Raw genomic sequence first — 14,273 nt, 5'->3', positions numbered from 1 at the left:
CCAGGCAGCAGCTGTGGTTTTGGTTTTCTTCCTCCACTGTGAGTTCAGAATCAGACTCAGACTGCCAGGCTGTGCAGCATGCACTGTGCCCTAAGCCAACTCATTAGCCTGGCATGGCTAGTTTTTTAAAAAGCTTCTTAAACACATTTTACCAAAAGTTGCTGTCACCTTACAGAATAATAACCTTCACTTGAATGTCAGACCGGAAAAGTCCAATCTCTCGGAAGCTGGCAAAGAAAGTGAGGTGTGTGCACGCAAAGGCAGCGAGTGTTTCAGGGGCATCTGGCCCACCTGTCGCAGGGCTGAGGTGCGGGTAAAGGAAGAGCACAGAGGTTGACAATAGTGCAAGAGCATGGCTGTTTGTTTAAAAAGAGTAGAAGATCTAAATACCAGCACAATCTTACCATAGGCAACAAGGCCAGAAAGCCTTAACATCATGCACACTGAGACACAGAAACAAATACTTCATTCCAACATCATATTTAACATGAAAAATGGATAGTTTTAAGCATAAAGTAAGGCATTAGAGTAAGTAATTTATGACAAAAGCAGAGCATGGGTTATCTATAGGGCACAGTGTATGATGAAGCTGGACGAGCAGGAAGGTGTCAGCTCAGATGCTGCCTACAAAGGGAGGCCAAGGGAGGCCACTTCCTAGAGATCAAGCCGGTAAGCAGTAGAGTGGAGACATCACAGATTCTATGTGCTAAGAGGCAGACTGAAGACCTGCCAGAAACATGGGGAGCTTGGAGCAAACCAAACAGGACAATGTGGCAAAAAGAGCCCAAAGTCAACAAGTACTCCCATGAACACTTCTCACTAAAGATGAAAGGCATGTGCAAAAACACCCAAACCCACGAACCAGCAGCTTCTCAGAGCCTGATGCTACCTGGAGAAGACAGCCCCAAAGACACCCGCTTCCCCAGAGCTCCAGGGACTGTCCCCATAGACACCCACTTCCCCAGAGCTCCAGGGACAGTCCCCATAGACACCCGCTTCCCCAGAGCTCCAGGGACAGTCCCCATAGACACCCGCTTCCCCAGAGCTCCAGGGACATCCCCATAGACACCCGCTTCCCTAACTGCAGGGACAGTTCCTAGACACCCACTTCCCCAGCTCCAGGGACAGTCCCCATAGACACCAGCTTCATCAGCTCCAGGGACAGTCCCTATAGACACCCGCTTCCCCAGCTTCAGGGACAGTCCCCATAGACACCCGCTTCCCCAGCTTCAGGGACAGTCCCCATAGACACCCACTTTCCCAGCTTCAGGGACAGTCCCCATAGACACCCGCTTCCCCAGCTCCAGGGACAGTCCCTATAGACACCCACTTTCCCAGCTTCAGGGACAGTCCCTATAGACACCCGCTTCCCCAGCTCCAGGGACAGTCCCCATAGACACCCGCTTCATCAGCTCCAGGGACAGTCCCTATAGACACCCGCTTCCCCAGCTTTAGGGACAGTCCCCATAGACACCCGCTTCCCCAGAGCTCCAGGGACAGTCCCATAGACACATGCTTCCCTAACTGCAGGGACAGTTCCTAGACACCCACTTCCCCAGCTCCAGGGACAGTCCCATAGACACCAGCTTCACCAGCTCCAGGGACAGTCCCCATAGACACCCGCTTCACCATCTCCAGGGACAGTCCCCATAGACACCCACTTCCCCAGCTCCAGGGACAGTCCCCATAGACACCCACTTCCCCATCTCCAGGGACAGTCCCCATAGACACCCGTTTCCCCAGCTCCAGGGACAGTCCCCATAGACACCCGCTTCCCCAGCTCCAGAGACAGTCCCCATAGACACCCGCTTCCCCAGCTCCAGGGACAGTCCCCATAGACACCCGCTTCACCATCTCCAGGGACAGTCCCCATAGACACCCGCTTCCCCGGCTCCAGGGACAGTCCCCATAGACACCCGCTTCCCCGGCTCCAGGGACAGTCCCCATAGACACCTGCTTCCCCGGCTCCAGGGACAGTCCCCATAGACACCCGCTTCCCCGGCTCCAGGGACAGTTCCATAGACATCATCGTCCCCGGCTCTGGGGCCCACACAGCACATGAACTTACAGTTCGGTAAGCCTCTGCTTCCCGCCCAAGTTCCTGGAGTTTATTTTCACTCTCTGAAAGTATTGCTTTTTTCTGCAGTTCTAACTCTTCTAGAGCCAATGATTCTTGCTGCTCTTTTTCTTGGGTAAGCTTCAAATATTCTGATCGACTTTTTTCCTGTGCCAAAAACAATACATCTCAGTCCCACATAAATCTTCAGCATTCCCAAAGCACTTCAACAGAATCATGTTTTCCACTTGTTCTGCACCCAGCTCTGTGAGGTGAGCAACAACATCTCAAATGCACAACATCTCAAATGCAGAACCCAGGTCCTGAGGTTTTTCAGGGTACCCGCTCTGAAAATCTCCCATTCTTAGTACAAGAAGACATCCACAGCAAAGGTTAAGAGCACATTTAACATTAAATTAACAAAGTAAACTCTTAATTTCTTGATTGCACTCCAACTTTAAGTATGCTTATTTATACTGCTGCTTAAAGAGTTAAGTATTAACGCAGTATTTACACATCAAGATACAATGGTGACACACGTGTTTACAAAATGATTTCATACTACAGAATACACTAATAAGACAGAATTATTCACAACATTGATGTCAGTATTTCTGAGTATACTTCATAGAGTAAATGTTCAAGTCTGTTGAATTATGAAGGGGTTAACCCCTCTGTGTGGACATGTGTTTGTCTTTCTTCCTCTACCTGAACTAGACCTGTGTGTCAGTTCCTAGAAGGCAGTACTGACACCAGGGCTTAAGAACCACAGCCCTTTAGCACCATCCCAGCCTCGTTTATGCCCCACTTTGTGCCTTAATTCCTATGTCCCTATTTTTATTTTATGTTCTTCTATCATACTTTAAATATTCTTTTTTTTTTTTTTTTTTTTTTTTGATTTTTCGAGACAGGGTTTCTCTGTGGCTTTGGAGCCTGTCCTGGAACTAGCTCTTGTAGACCAGGCTGGTCTCGAACTCAGAGATCCACCTGCCTCTGCCTCCCGAGTGCTGGGATTAAAGGACTAAAGGCGTGCGCCACCACCACCACCGCCTGGCTACTTTAAATATTCTTATAAGCTACCTTACTTTCTTTCTGGAGGAAAAAAAAAATTCTGCTTTGGTTTTTTGAGACAGGGTTTCTCTGTGTTGCCCTACCTGTCCTGAAACTCACTCTGTAGACCAGGCTGGCTTCGAGCTCAGAGATCTGCCTGCCTCTGCCTCTCAAGTGCTGGAATTAAAGGTGTGCGCCACCACACAAGGGTGCAATTTCAACCACACTATTTTCCTAGCCTTGCATAAGTGTACTCTAAATCCAAATGTCTATTTCCTTTCAAGAGATTAAAAAATTTGTTATCTCATCAAGAATCAATGCTGCTGGAAATCCTGAGAAACTCAGACACTCAAGAGTCCAGAAGACACAGAAAGAGAGGGGGCAGGGGACCATAACTCCAGCCAGAGCTTCCAATCCTGCACTGAACATGTTTAAAAATCACACACATTATTTTATGGATGATAAATTCACATATTTTCTGGAGAATCTCATATCAAAACAAACTACATTTTGGCATTGGCATTTTTTTTATAGTGGCTCATATAAAAGGTTTTCATAACTTAAAAAAATTACTTTTCATTTTAGATTTTCAAATCACATTTTCAGTGAAAATCTGAATCTTGGCTTTTGGACTATTATTTTGTTCATTCAGTAATTTGTTATTTTTTTTTCTATTTATCTCTACTTTTTAAACACCATATGAGTTCCAAGTTCTGCTCTTTCAACTTCAGTTCAGAATAACCTGTGTACAGCCAGTGTGCTGGGATCTGAGACAATCGACCATCTTTTCCTTTCTCCCTTCTAATTTCTGCCCACGGCTAGGTAGGAAAGAGGCAGCAAACAAATGACTGTTGAAAGCTGGATACATCAGACGCGGACTCCACCATAAACGCTAAGCTACCAAACCCTCTGTGCTTGCCTCCCATCCTCCCCGACACTGACGTCAAGGCTGCTGGACACCTCCGCCTCACCGGAGTGGACGGCAGCTCTGAGATTCACCTCTGACTAAACAGCACTTACAAGAGCTATTTTCATCTGCTCATGCAGCTCCCTTTCTCGGGTCTGGAGCTTCCTGGTCAGTTCCTGCTCTTTGCTGGCCAGCTCCTCTGCATGCAACTTCTGAAGTTCAGCAATTTGTTCTTCTGAGGTCTTCTGAAAAGAAACCAAAAGGTAAGTGCAAAAAACCCAGAAAAAGTCATGAAACACCACAACCAAGTCACCCTTTCCTGAAATGAATTAAGACAGTGACTTGTTAAGAGGAAACGGAGAACACACTCCCAAGTGAGAGCAGGAAAGAAGAAAGCCCAGTGAAGACTGGGGCTGCAGTGGATGCCCCATTGGTCAGGGCAGAGCGAGGCAAGGGAGGAAGGTGGGAGACAAGGCTGCACTCAGAACAGACCCTTCACTGCGGTCAGGTCGCTCCAGCTTTCAAGGAAGGTGTTGTTTATTAAAGAGTTACTGACTTTGTTCTTTCTTGGAAAGGAATACTCAACTTTATAAAACTATCAAGTTTCCCTATATAAATGTAAAAAGTTAATGTAATCAAACACCAAAAGAATGAGGGAGGCTGCTCAGGAGACAAAATTTACACATTAGAAGAGCCAACAATGTCCCATCGCCATTACCAAGAGAAACGGTGCTGAGGGGAGGCTCCCAGGCAGGGCAGCTCCTCAGACACAGTGAGTACAGCAGTGGAGCAGCAGTGCACAGTACACAGAAAAAAGGACATGTGCTCAATATCTTACATTTATTATGTAATAGATATAACAGCATGCCGGGGGCAAAGGGCACATTATTACATACATAGTTTGGGGTCTGATGCCAGTCCCCTGGGGGCACGTTATTACGTACATGGTTTGGAGTCTGATGACAGTCCCTGGGGGGCACGTTATTACATACATGGTTTGGGGTCTGATGCCAGTCCCCTGGGGGCACATTATTACATACATAGTTTGGAGTCTGATGCCAGTCCCCTTACTGGGACACATTATTAAATACATGGTTTAGAGATTGTCAACAATGTCCTGGGAAAAACTAAGTTGGATTTCAACCTTATTCCTCATATCAAATAAATTCAGTCAGAACAAACATGTAAGCATAAACAAATGAAAGTATCTAAATGTCAGAAGAAAACAACAGGATTTTGTGAGAGAGAAATAACTTCTAAACTGTCTCACCATAGTTTGTAGCAAGCACTCTCACCTGCTGATCAGGTCAGACTTGGGCTCCTTATTCTTAAAACACAACTCTAAAAGCCATGGGGTGGTGGCGCTTGTTTTTAACATTCACTTGGGAGGCAGAAGCAGATGGATCTCTGTGAGTTTGAGGTCAGCCTGGTCTACAGAGCAAGTTCCAGAATAGCCAGAACTACACAGAAAAATCCAGACTCAAAAAGCCAAAAAAGAAAAAGAAAAAACAAAAGTCCACAACTTTATGGGCCTGAAAGATGGCTCAGCAGGTAAAGCAGGTGATGTGGGAGTCCCTTCTGTGTGCTGTGAATACCACTGGTTAATAAAGAAACTGTCTTGGGCCTGCTCAGGGACTAGAGGTAGGCAGAAAAAACTAAACTGAATGCTGGGAGAAAGAAGGCGGAGTCAGTGAGAAGTCATATAGCCCGGTAGTAGATGCCGGAAGTTTACCCGGTAAGCCACAGCCACATGGAGATACACAGATTACTAGAAATGGGTTAAATTAAAATGTAAGAGCTAGCTGATAAATTAGAGCTAATGGGCCAAGCAGTGATTTAAATAATAGAGTTTCTGTGTGATTATTTCAGGTCTAAGCTTCCGAGCAGCCAGGAACAAAAAACCTCCTTACAACAAGCAGGTTTGTGTTTGAATTCAGTCTGTGGAACCCACATGGTAGAAGGAGAAAACCAACTCTCTCAAGTTGTACTGACCTCCACACGATACGGGACTTATTCATACACACAAACAAATCCAATGGTTTAAATTCTAAAAAGACAACTTTTTATAAAGATTATTCATTTTGAAAATATCTATATATTTTTAAGAGTACAGATAACACAGATAACTATCTTTTCAGGGCTGGGACTGTAGCTCAATGGTAAACAAGTGTTTACCCATACGTAAAATCAAAGATTTGATCCCCACCAGTGCATAAAACCCAATAAACCAGCAATTATCCTTTAAAACATTTAAATACCCAACCTTAGCCACATACTCCCAAGTTCCCTTAAACTCACACATGTTAGACAAGCAACCTTAATGACTGAGTTCCTAGGATATGCATGGAAACAGCTAAGCAATCTGCCTTCCAGAGGCTCAGGTCAGAGAGCCAGTAAGGAGCACTGGAGCTGGGGAGGAAGCAAGGCTTTGAGGGACCCAGGTAACTGTCTAAACATGAACCTCTCTACCAAAGTGCTTTCTCACTGCATCTGAACATCGTTTATGGGTAAAATACAAATTGACTCTTCCTTACAATCAAAGACTTGGGGACTCAGCATGGGACCGGAACCATTCTGATCAAAGTCACCCTTACTTTCATCATGCTGACGGCCTCCTGTCTCACCCGATCCAGCTCATGCTGAAGACGGAGGCGCTCCTCCTCGCTTGCTCTCTCAACAGCCTTTATCTGCTCGTCCATCTCTGCTTTCAGTTTTCTCTGTGCTTCTTCAGTTTTTTGGGCTGTACTCAAGGCTTTTTCAAGTTCCTCAAAAGCTATAATGAAAAGAGCAGAAAACAAGTATCTCAAGAAATATTATCATTGAGCTCAAGTGTTTCACAACCAAGTCACAGGATCTATGAGCAGCTGTAGCGGCAGGACAGGTTAGAAGATGCGCCACTGTCCTAAGAGACATTTCCAGGCTGTGTCCCATCACTAGAATCCAAGTGTTGTGGCTGGTGAGTTCTGGGTTTGAATGTTACAGCTGTTTCTATGAGCCTAAAGTCAGACTCCGAAAATACAGTAAATCATTAACATTTCCCCTCTCCCCACCAAGTATGTTTTTGCTGACAAATTCAAGAATAGGGTCAGACCACTACTCTGCACTACGCAATTCAACTGCATTCTGATGGCTCTCTTATCAACAACGGGGTCATGCCATTGTGTACTCACTAGGACTCACATCAACAACGGGGTCATGCCATTGTGTACTCACTAGGACTCACATCAACAACGGGGTCATGCCATTGTGTACTCACTAGGACTCACATCAACAACGGGGTCATGCCATTGTGTACTCACTAGGACTCTCTCATCAACAGGGTCATGCCATTGTATACTCACTAGGACTCTTTTTTTTGTTTTTTTGAGTCAGGGTCTCATGATATAGCCCAGCTGGATTTGAACTAGCAGTCCTTCTGCTTCCTCTTTCTGAGTGCTGGGGCTACAGGCATGTGCCACTATGCCTGACTAGAACATTTTTAAGAAAAACAGTTCTTTGGCAAATCTTATTTTCAGACTTTTTAACTATAATATAAAAGAGCAGGGGTAGTGTAGGAGGTTCTTCTGTTCATGTGTTGCTTTCATTGGTTAATGAATAAAGAAACTGCTTTGGGCCTGATAGGGCAGAACTTAGGTAGGCAGGAAAAACAGAACTGAATGCTGGGAGGAAGAAGGGCAGAGTCAGAGAAGCCATGGATCCTCTGCCTGAGATGGACGCTGGTTAGAATCTCCAGTAAGCCACTGCCACGTGGTGATACACAGATTAATGGAGATGGGTTAAACTAACATGTAAGAATTAGCTAATAAGGGCTGGAGAGATGGCTCAGAGGTTAAGAGCACTGGCTGCTCTTTCAGAGGTTCAGAGTTCAATTCCCAGCAACCATATGGTGGCTCAGAACCATCTGTACTGAGATCTGGCGCCCTCCTCTGGCGTGCGGGCATACATCAAGGCAGAATGTTGTATACATAATAAATAAATAAATCTTTAAAAAAAAAAAAAAAAGAATTAGCCAATAAGAAGCTAGAGCTAATGGCCAAGCAGTGTTTTAATTAATACAGTTTCTGTGTGGTTATTTCGGGTGTAAGCTAACTGGGGGGCCGGAACAAACAAGGGGCCCTCTCCCTACAACACAGGGTTTTTGTTTCTTTTTAAACATTTACTGGGTAAATCACATACTTAAACAATGTACTTCTGAAACAAAGCATACTACATGCCTAAGTTTCAAACTAGGTTTCTTTTCAGCTGACTAGAAAGAAAACTACCTAATTCAATGGCATACAGAAGGGCTCTACTAACAGTTCATAGGTAAGATAAGTTCAGGCCCTATAGACATAATCACCTCTAAGTCTGTAAGGGAGCAAAACCGCTCATTCAGCATCCAACCAAGTCATACAACGAACACAACAGCTGAGTAACTTGGTGCCAAAGTATGTGTGTGTGTATTCCTGTGGATATATGTGTGGATGGATATGTGAGTGTGTGTGTATGAGCAGATCCACACACACCATGAACAAACACCCTGTGAGAACCCTATTGCTATTGTCCTAGATTGTCTCTTTTAGCCCTACAGAAGTCCTGAGACTTTTCACTACACATTCAGTGGACAGAAGGGTTTCAAATCTATCAAGAATCAGTCCACAGGAGACAGTTCACCAACACATGTAATGTATCTTATATAACTAATGAAGCTGTTTAAGAAATATAGGGGCTTTAACTTAAGGCACTGACCCAGGTTGGTTTCAGGCAACGGTAGGCACAGGAATACCTGAGCACAAACACCTATTCTAAAGCAATTTCTTAACAGTAAACAGCATTAGGTACAGAAGGGGTATGGCTGAACTCTGGAAGCATAGGTCAGTGCTCAACAGCATTACAAAGTTAATCTTTCTGACAACTAATAAGTCTTTGATATAAAATGCAAATCTGCCAACCAGGTATGGTGGCACATGCCTTTAATCCCAGCTCTGAAGAGGCAGGGACAGGCAGATCTCTGTGAGTTCAAGGCCAGCTTCATCTACAGAGCAAGTTCCAGGACCGCCAAAGATATACAAAGAAACCCTATCTTGAAAAAAAAATGCCAATTTATTCATCTTGCATATGTAAAAGCATAAAAACGAGGCTCAAATAAACTCTGTATTTCAAAGGAACAAGAAATTGGCTGAAATCATTTTTCAAGAATCTTGGTTTAATTATACATTTGCCTGGAAATACAAGATGCTGGAAAGTAAAATATTTAAGAAAAACAGTATCTTTGCTTTATTTAGCTATGTTTTTACTATAAATTCTAGTGCCAGGCATACAGCAACCCTTAAGTATTGCTACTTCCCAAACACCAGTTTCTTCTCTTAAAACTCAGCCTGAGGATGGGAGATTCTCTAAGTGCTCACTTGCTAGTCTGTACTGAAGATACAAAGACTGAGAAAGTGGGGGAACAGGACAGGGACGACTGCAGAAATCACCAACACATTTCCACTGTTGTTTCTCAGGAAACCATCGATCAGCCTTCTAGTCTGCATCCCAGAAATCTCTAAAGGTAACTCTGCAGAACCTGATGATGCTCTGACCCTCACTCAGAATTTAGATGAAATGATAACAGGAGAACAGACTTGATTCCATGGTTCTTCAATTAAATCTACTCTCCTCTTAGATCAGAGAACTAAATGATTTCACAGTTAGAAAAATGTTTTGTAATCTTCTAATCAAATATCCAAAATAAATAGTCAAAAGAAGTAATGGGGCACCCCAATCTTCCTATGAGATGGTAAATCAACTTTAACACATGGGCTCGATAGGAGAACTGAGAAAGGGAGAAATCACCCTTCCTTGCTCTGCGGTATTCTGAAATCTAAAGGTGCTGATATTGATCACGCTTAGTTGAGTAGAAATCTCTCCCAGCCAAGATTTCTTAACCAGTCACCCACCATAGGCTCCCAGGCCTTAGCAGGTCAGACTGCGCCATGTGCTAACAGACACAAAACTCACTGACTGAAGTTCCTTCCTGCTTTAAAAAACTATTAAGTATGCTTCCCACAGCATTAATAATAAAATAAATTTCAAATATCCACATATAATAAACAGATGAAACACTCAAACCTACCATGAATTCTACACTATATCACAATGAAAACCACTTTCTCAGACATTCTGCTTCCAACAGTGAATCCCATTTTTAACGTCTAAATAGGAGATAATGAGAGTTTACTGAGGAACCAGACCTGTATGTGTGACCCTGCAAACACCAACCGTAATAAAGTGGTGGTCATATCCTACAATACTGTAAAAGTGAGTTCCCGATTCTTCCCCAAGTGAAAATAGGCTAGAATTTCAAAGTACTACAGTAGTGTGTTCTGAATGCCTACGTCCTTTATTTTCCACTATAACAAAGGATAAGCGAGTGAGATAAAAAGCGTGCATGAGCCACAGCCGATGAGTCACCTCACTACCATGCAGGGTGCAGAAGACCACAGTCAAGGCACACACAGGGCAGGAAGGCTAAGCACGAACAGCCGCGGTATTGGAAACACACACTGTGGTCTTCCAAAACAAAATTCAATGTACCTCAGGCAATTTTTAGTTTTAAAAAAAAGGCAAAAATAACACTCTAAATATACTTTCAAAACTTAATAGGCAAAATTGTAACCAACAAAGTAGGACTGCATCACTGTCTACGAGCTAAACGGATGCAAGGCTGCGATGTCACTGCAAGCTCTTCACTTTCCACTTCAGGTAAGGTCCAGCCCATCTGTGGGTTACAAAAGTGGATGCCTGCGCACTCCAGGAGTTAGGTGAGCAGGACTGGCAGCCTTATACAGTTCAGTAATCTCACCACTTACCCATCAAATTCTGACTGGATGTCTACCACATGCCGACTGTATGTTAGGGACTAACATACAGAAAATACTTCACAAAGATAGCTGACCAAGTAGATGAAGGAAATAAAAACAAACACTCAGAGAAACCATTGTTTTCAACAGTCCACCGCCTTTCCCTCTCCTCCCTGAAGCATCCTAATCAATCATTAAAGCAAATAGCAGCGTTCTGGAGTTCCAGAGTATCGCTGTTTTGTTCCCGTCCTAGACAGCACTCCATAAGAGGCTCCAGGACCAGTGCTCCCATCTCAGGGAGCAAACAAAGATGGCAACCTCTAGATTAAATGTTGACCCTAAGACATTGGCTAATGATATCAAAATGAGTAAGCTGGGTCTACATCTCTATTCCTGGGGAGGGAAAAATGCATGTGTCATTAGGAAAAGAAAAAAACCAACTACGAAGTAAATGAGATGAAACCAATACTAAAAGCAATAAGACGTCTAATAGCATCCCACCCAGTCCACAGACCTAGTCTACAACAGAACAGCACCTGGAGCAGCGGTGTCCAGGAGCAAGGCCCTCCAGAGGGCACGGGAGGCACTCTCCTTTCAAATAGCTATCTGCATGAAGCAGGCTTTCTTAATGGATTACATGCCAATAGACTGACTGCAGACTAGAAGAGGCACAGAAAAGCAGCTGTGTTCCATTATGCCAAGTAACACAATACATCAACACACACTAGATTTTATTTTGAAAAGCAGTTATATTTCATAAAAATCTGAGAATAAGTAATAAACATAGTTTTTATTTTGAAATTAAATGAATTTAAAAACTTTTTAGTTTAAATTACTAGCATGACCACCAGGAGCACAGCATCCCTGGAACTGTCCTGAGTTTGAAGTGTTTAAAGGAGGTCCCTCTCTGGGATTAAAAAGCTTGGAAGATGGCACTCTGGTTTATGTAAATGAAAATAAAATACTACCACCCAGTGGCAGAAGCAAGTAGTGCAGCGAGCAGAGGTGAACCCAGGCTTTCAGACATTAAGAGAGCATCTCCAATTGAAAGCCACTTCTTGCACTTGGGAGTCAGCACTCTTGACCTTGAGAGTTTGAGGTCAGCTCTGGTCTATATAATATAGCCAGTTCCTGGATAGCCAGAGTTACACAGAGAAACCCTATCTCAAAAGTCAAGGAAAAAAAAAAAAGACAAGCAAGCAAACAAGCAAACTACTTCTTAGGCCACTTCCCAACCATGCACCAAGGCTTGTTCTACTCCCTCTGTCCTGACTCAAACACTTGCAGGTCTATCCGATATGGCATGTGCTTTCTAATTCTTAAGAAGTCTCTAATCCTGGAAATATTACATTACAGCAAAGCTAAGCAAATTTCACTGTTAGTCACAAATTAGTTTTTCAAGATGCTGAGGCTTCCCAGCCATAATGATTGTATTTGGGACATAAATAAAACAGCCTATTTAAAACAATAAGTCTTGCTAACAGATATTCATTTAGTATTAAAATATAACTTCCAAACATAGGATAAAGGTTACTTCAATTCGCTTTTTTTTTTTTGCCTGAGAAACATGGAATTTTCTTTTAAAGGCTCATTCTAAGTACCCATGATAAGAAAAAAACAGAAAGAAAGCCAGCCTTACCCCAGTCCTGTTCATACAAGGCTTGGGAAAGGCACCGGATTCACTTATTGGCATGTGTGGATGCACAAAAATAAGATGTTCAGTAAGACTTAAGACTAAAGGAGACTGTTACCTAGCATCAAGGCTAACTCACACACAGTGGTTTAGGTTGGTTATGTATGCATAAATCTGACACATTAAAGACAGTCTTATTTCAGAGGCTCCCCAGACTTCAAATGCACATTTTCTACTTCTGTCTGGCTTATCAGGCTGCACCATCAAAAGAAAACATGTGACAGTAACAAAGCAAAGAACGTCATGACTTAACCCAAGTTTTTACATGCAGTCAATCACTTAAAACACATAAATTCAGCAAAGGTGGGGTGTGAAAAAAAGGCTCATGAAAGTTATTGCACTCTGAGAAACATACTAGTCCATGCAAAATATTCTACACATTTGCATAATATGGGGAGAGGAAAAAGAGTGTGTGGGGGTGGGGTGCACACACACTTCTTCATATACATGTAGAAGTCAGAGATCAACCTCAGGTTTTGATCCTCAGAAGCCATCACCTTGCTTTTTTGAAATAGGGTTTCTAACACTGGTCAGCAGCCCATCAAGCAGGCTGAAGTGGTTGGCAAACAAACCTCAGAGATCTGCCTGTCTCCACCTCCCCAGCACTGGGATTAATAGGTGCGTACCACCAGATCAGCTGCTTCTCCGGATGCCAGGATCAGAACTTCTCACCTTTTCTTGTGTGGCAAGCACAAGCACATCACTGCCTGAGTTATCTTGTTTCCTTTTACTTGCGAACAGAGTTAATGCTATGATTTATGGTTTCTTTTGTGCAATAGCTAGCTATATTTTAATCACCTAAACATAAGTAACAAAGACAAGCTTCATGGGTAAAATATTCATGAGAGAAGAAAAAGCATCAAAGATGTAAACTAATCTGTATTATAGAACTGTTACAGTATTTTCAAGAGCAAAAGTTTAAAAAGAAGTTACTAATTATCAACAGAGAAATGGTTACCAAGGAAATGATATACATACCTATGGCACAAACATGTTAGAATCTTAGCTATATATACAAGGATTCTCAATATTATGCTAAATAGTGGCATAAAAATATACAAAGTTAAATGTACAATACTATTCTAATATAACTCTGGGTTATCTAAAGACTTAAAGTATTCTCCAACAGTGATGCACTTTTATTTTTACTTTTACTCTTTCCCTCTCTCTCCTCTCTCTCTCTCTCTCTCTCTCTCTCTCTCTCTCTCTCTCTCTCTCTCTCTCCTCTCTCTCCTCTCTCTCTCCCCTCTCTCTCTCTCCTCTCTCTCTCTCCCCTCTCTCTCTCTTTCTCTCCCCCCTACTTTCCAAGACAATCTCAGTAGTTCCTAGCATCTAACTAGAGCAGCACGTCTAAAGCTCAATAATGACATTCCTCCACATTTTCAATCAGGTCACTGGATGCTAATCACCTTCGCATCATCTTAGGTGATACCTAGAAAGGTATGAAATCACAGTTGTGCACAGTGCTTCTAACAGGCATACTGGTTTTGAACAAAGCAAGAGTGCTGTGCTGCAAGACTTCAGAAGGCTCCTGGCCTCCAGATGTCAAAGTGCTGGAAATAGACCGCAGTGTCCTGGTGGAAGCATTCATGACACTCATGTCTTAGTAGTTCTATACATGTATATGTGGTATGTGTGTGCTCATGTGTTTGGGCACACATGTGTATATGTGTGTAAGCATGTACATGTTTGTACTGAAGCCTGAAGATGGCATCAAATGTTCCTCAATTCCTATCCACTTTA

General features: G+C 43.1%; 1 protein-coding gene across 1 annotated transcript in view; it reads right to left on the bottom strand.

Annotated features, from left to right (window-relative positions):
- Golga4 (golgin A4) overlaps positions 1 to 14,273 on the bottom strand; it is a 96,538-nt gene that overhangs the window by 28,872 nt on the left and 53,393 nt on the right. Inside the window, exons 14-16 of the mRNA XM_042054755.1 lie at positions 6,608 to 6,786; positions 4,127 to 4,258; positions 2,069 to 2,224 (exon numbers count right to left, since the gene is read on the bottom strand). Coding sequence (XP_041910689.1) covers positions 2,069 to 2,224; positions 4,127 to 4,258; positions 6,608 to 6,786 — 467 coding nt within the window. The remainder of the gene's footprint in view (positions 1 to 2,068; positions 2,225 to 4,126; positions 4,259 to 6,607; positions 6,787 to 14,273) is intronic.

Source organism: Arvicola amphibius, chromosome 3 (genome assembly GCF_903992535.2).
Source record: "Arvicola amphibius chromosome 3, mArvAmp1.2, whole genome shotgun sequence".
NCBI lineage: Eukaryota > Metazoa > Chordata > Mammalia > Rodentia > Cricetidae > Arvicola > Arvicola amphibius.
This window is presented reverse-complemented; position numbering and strand designations above follow the sequence as displayed.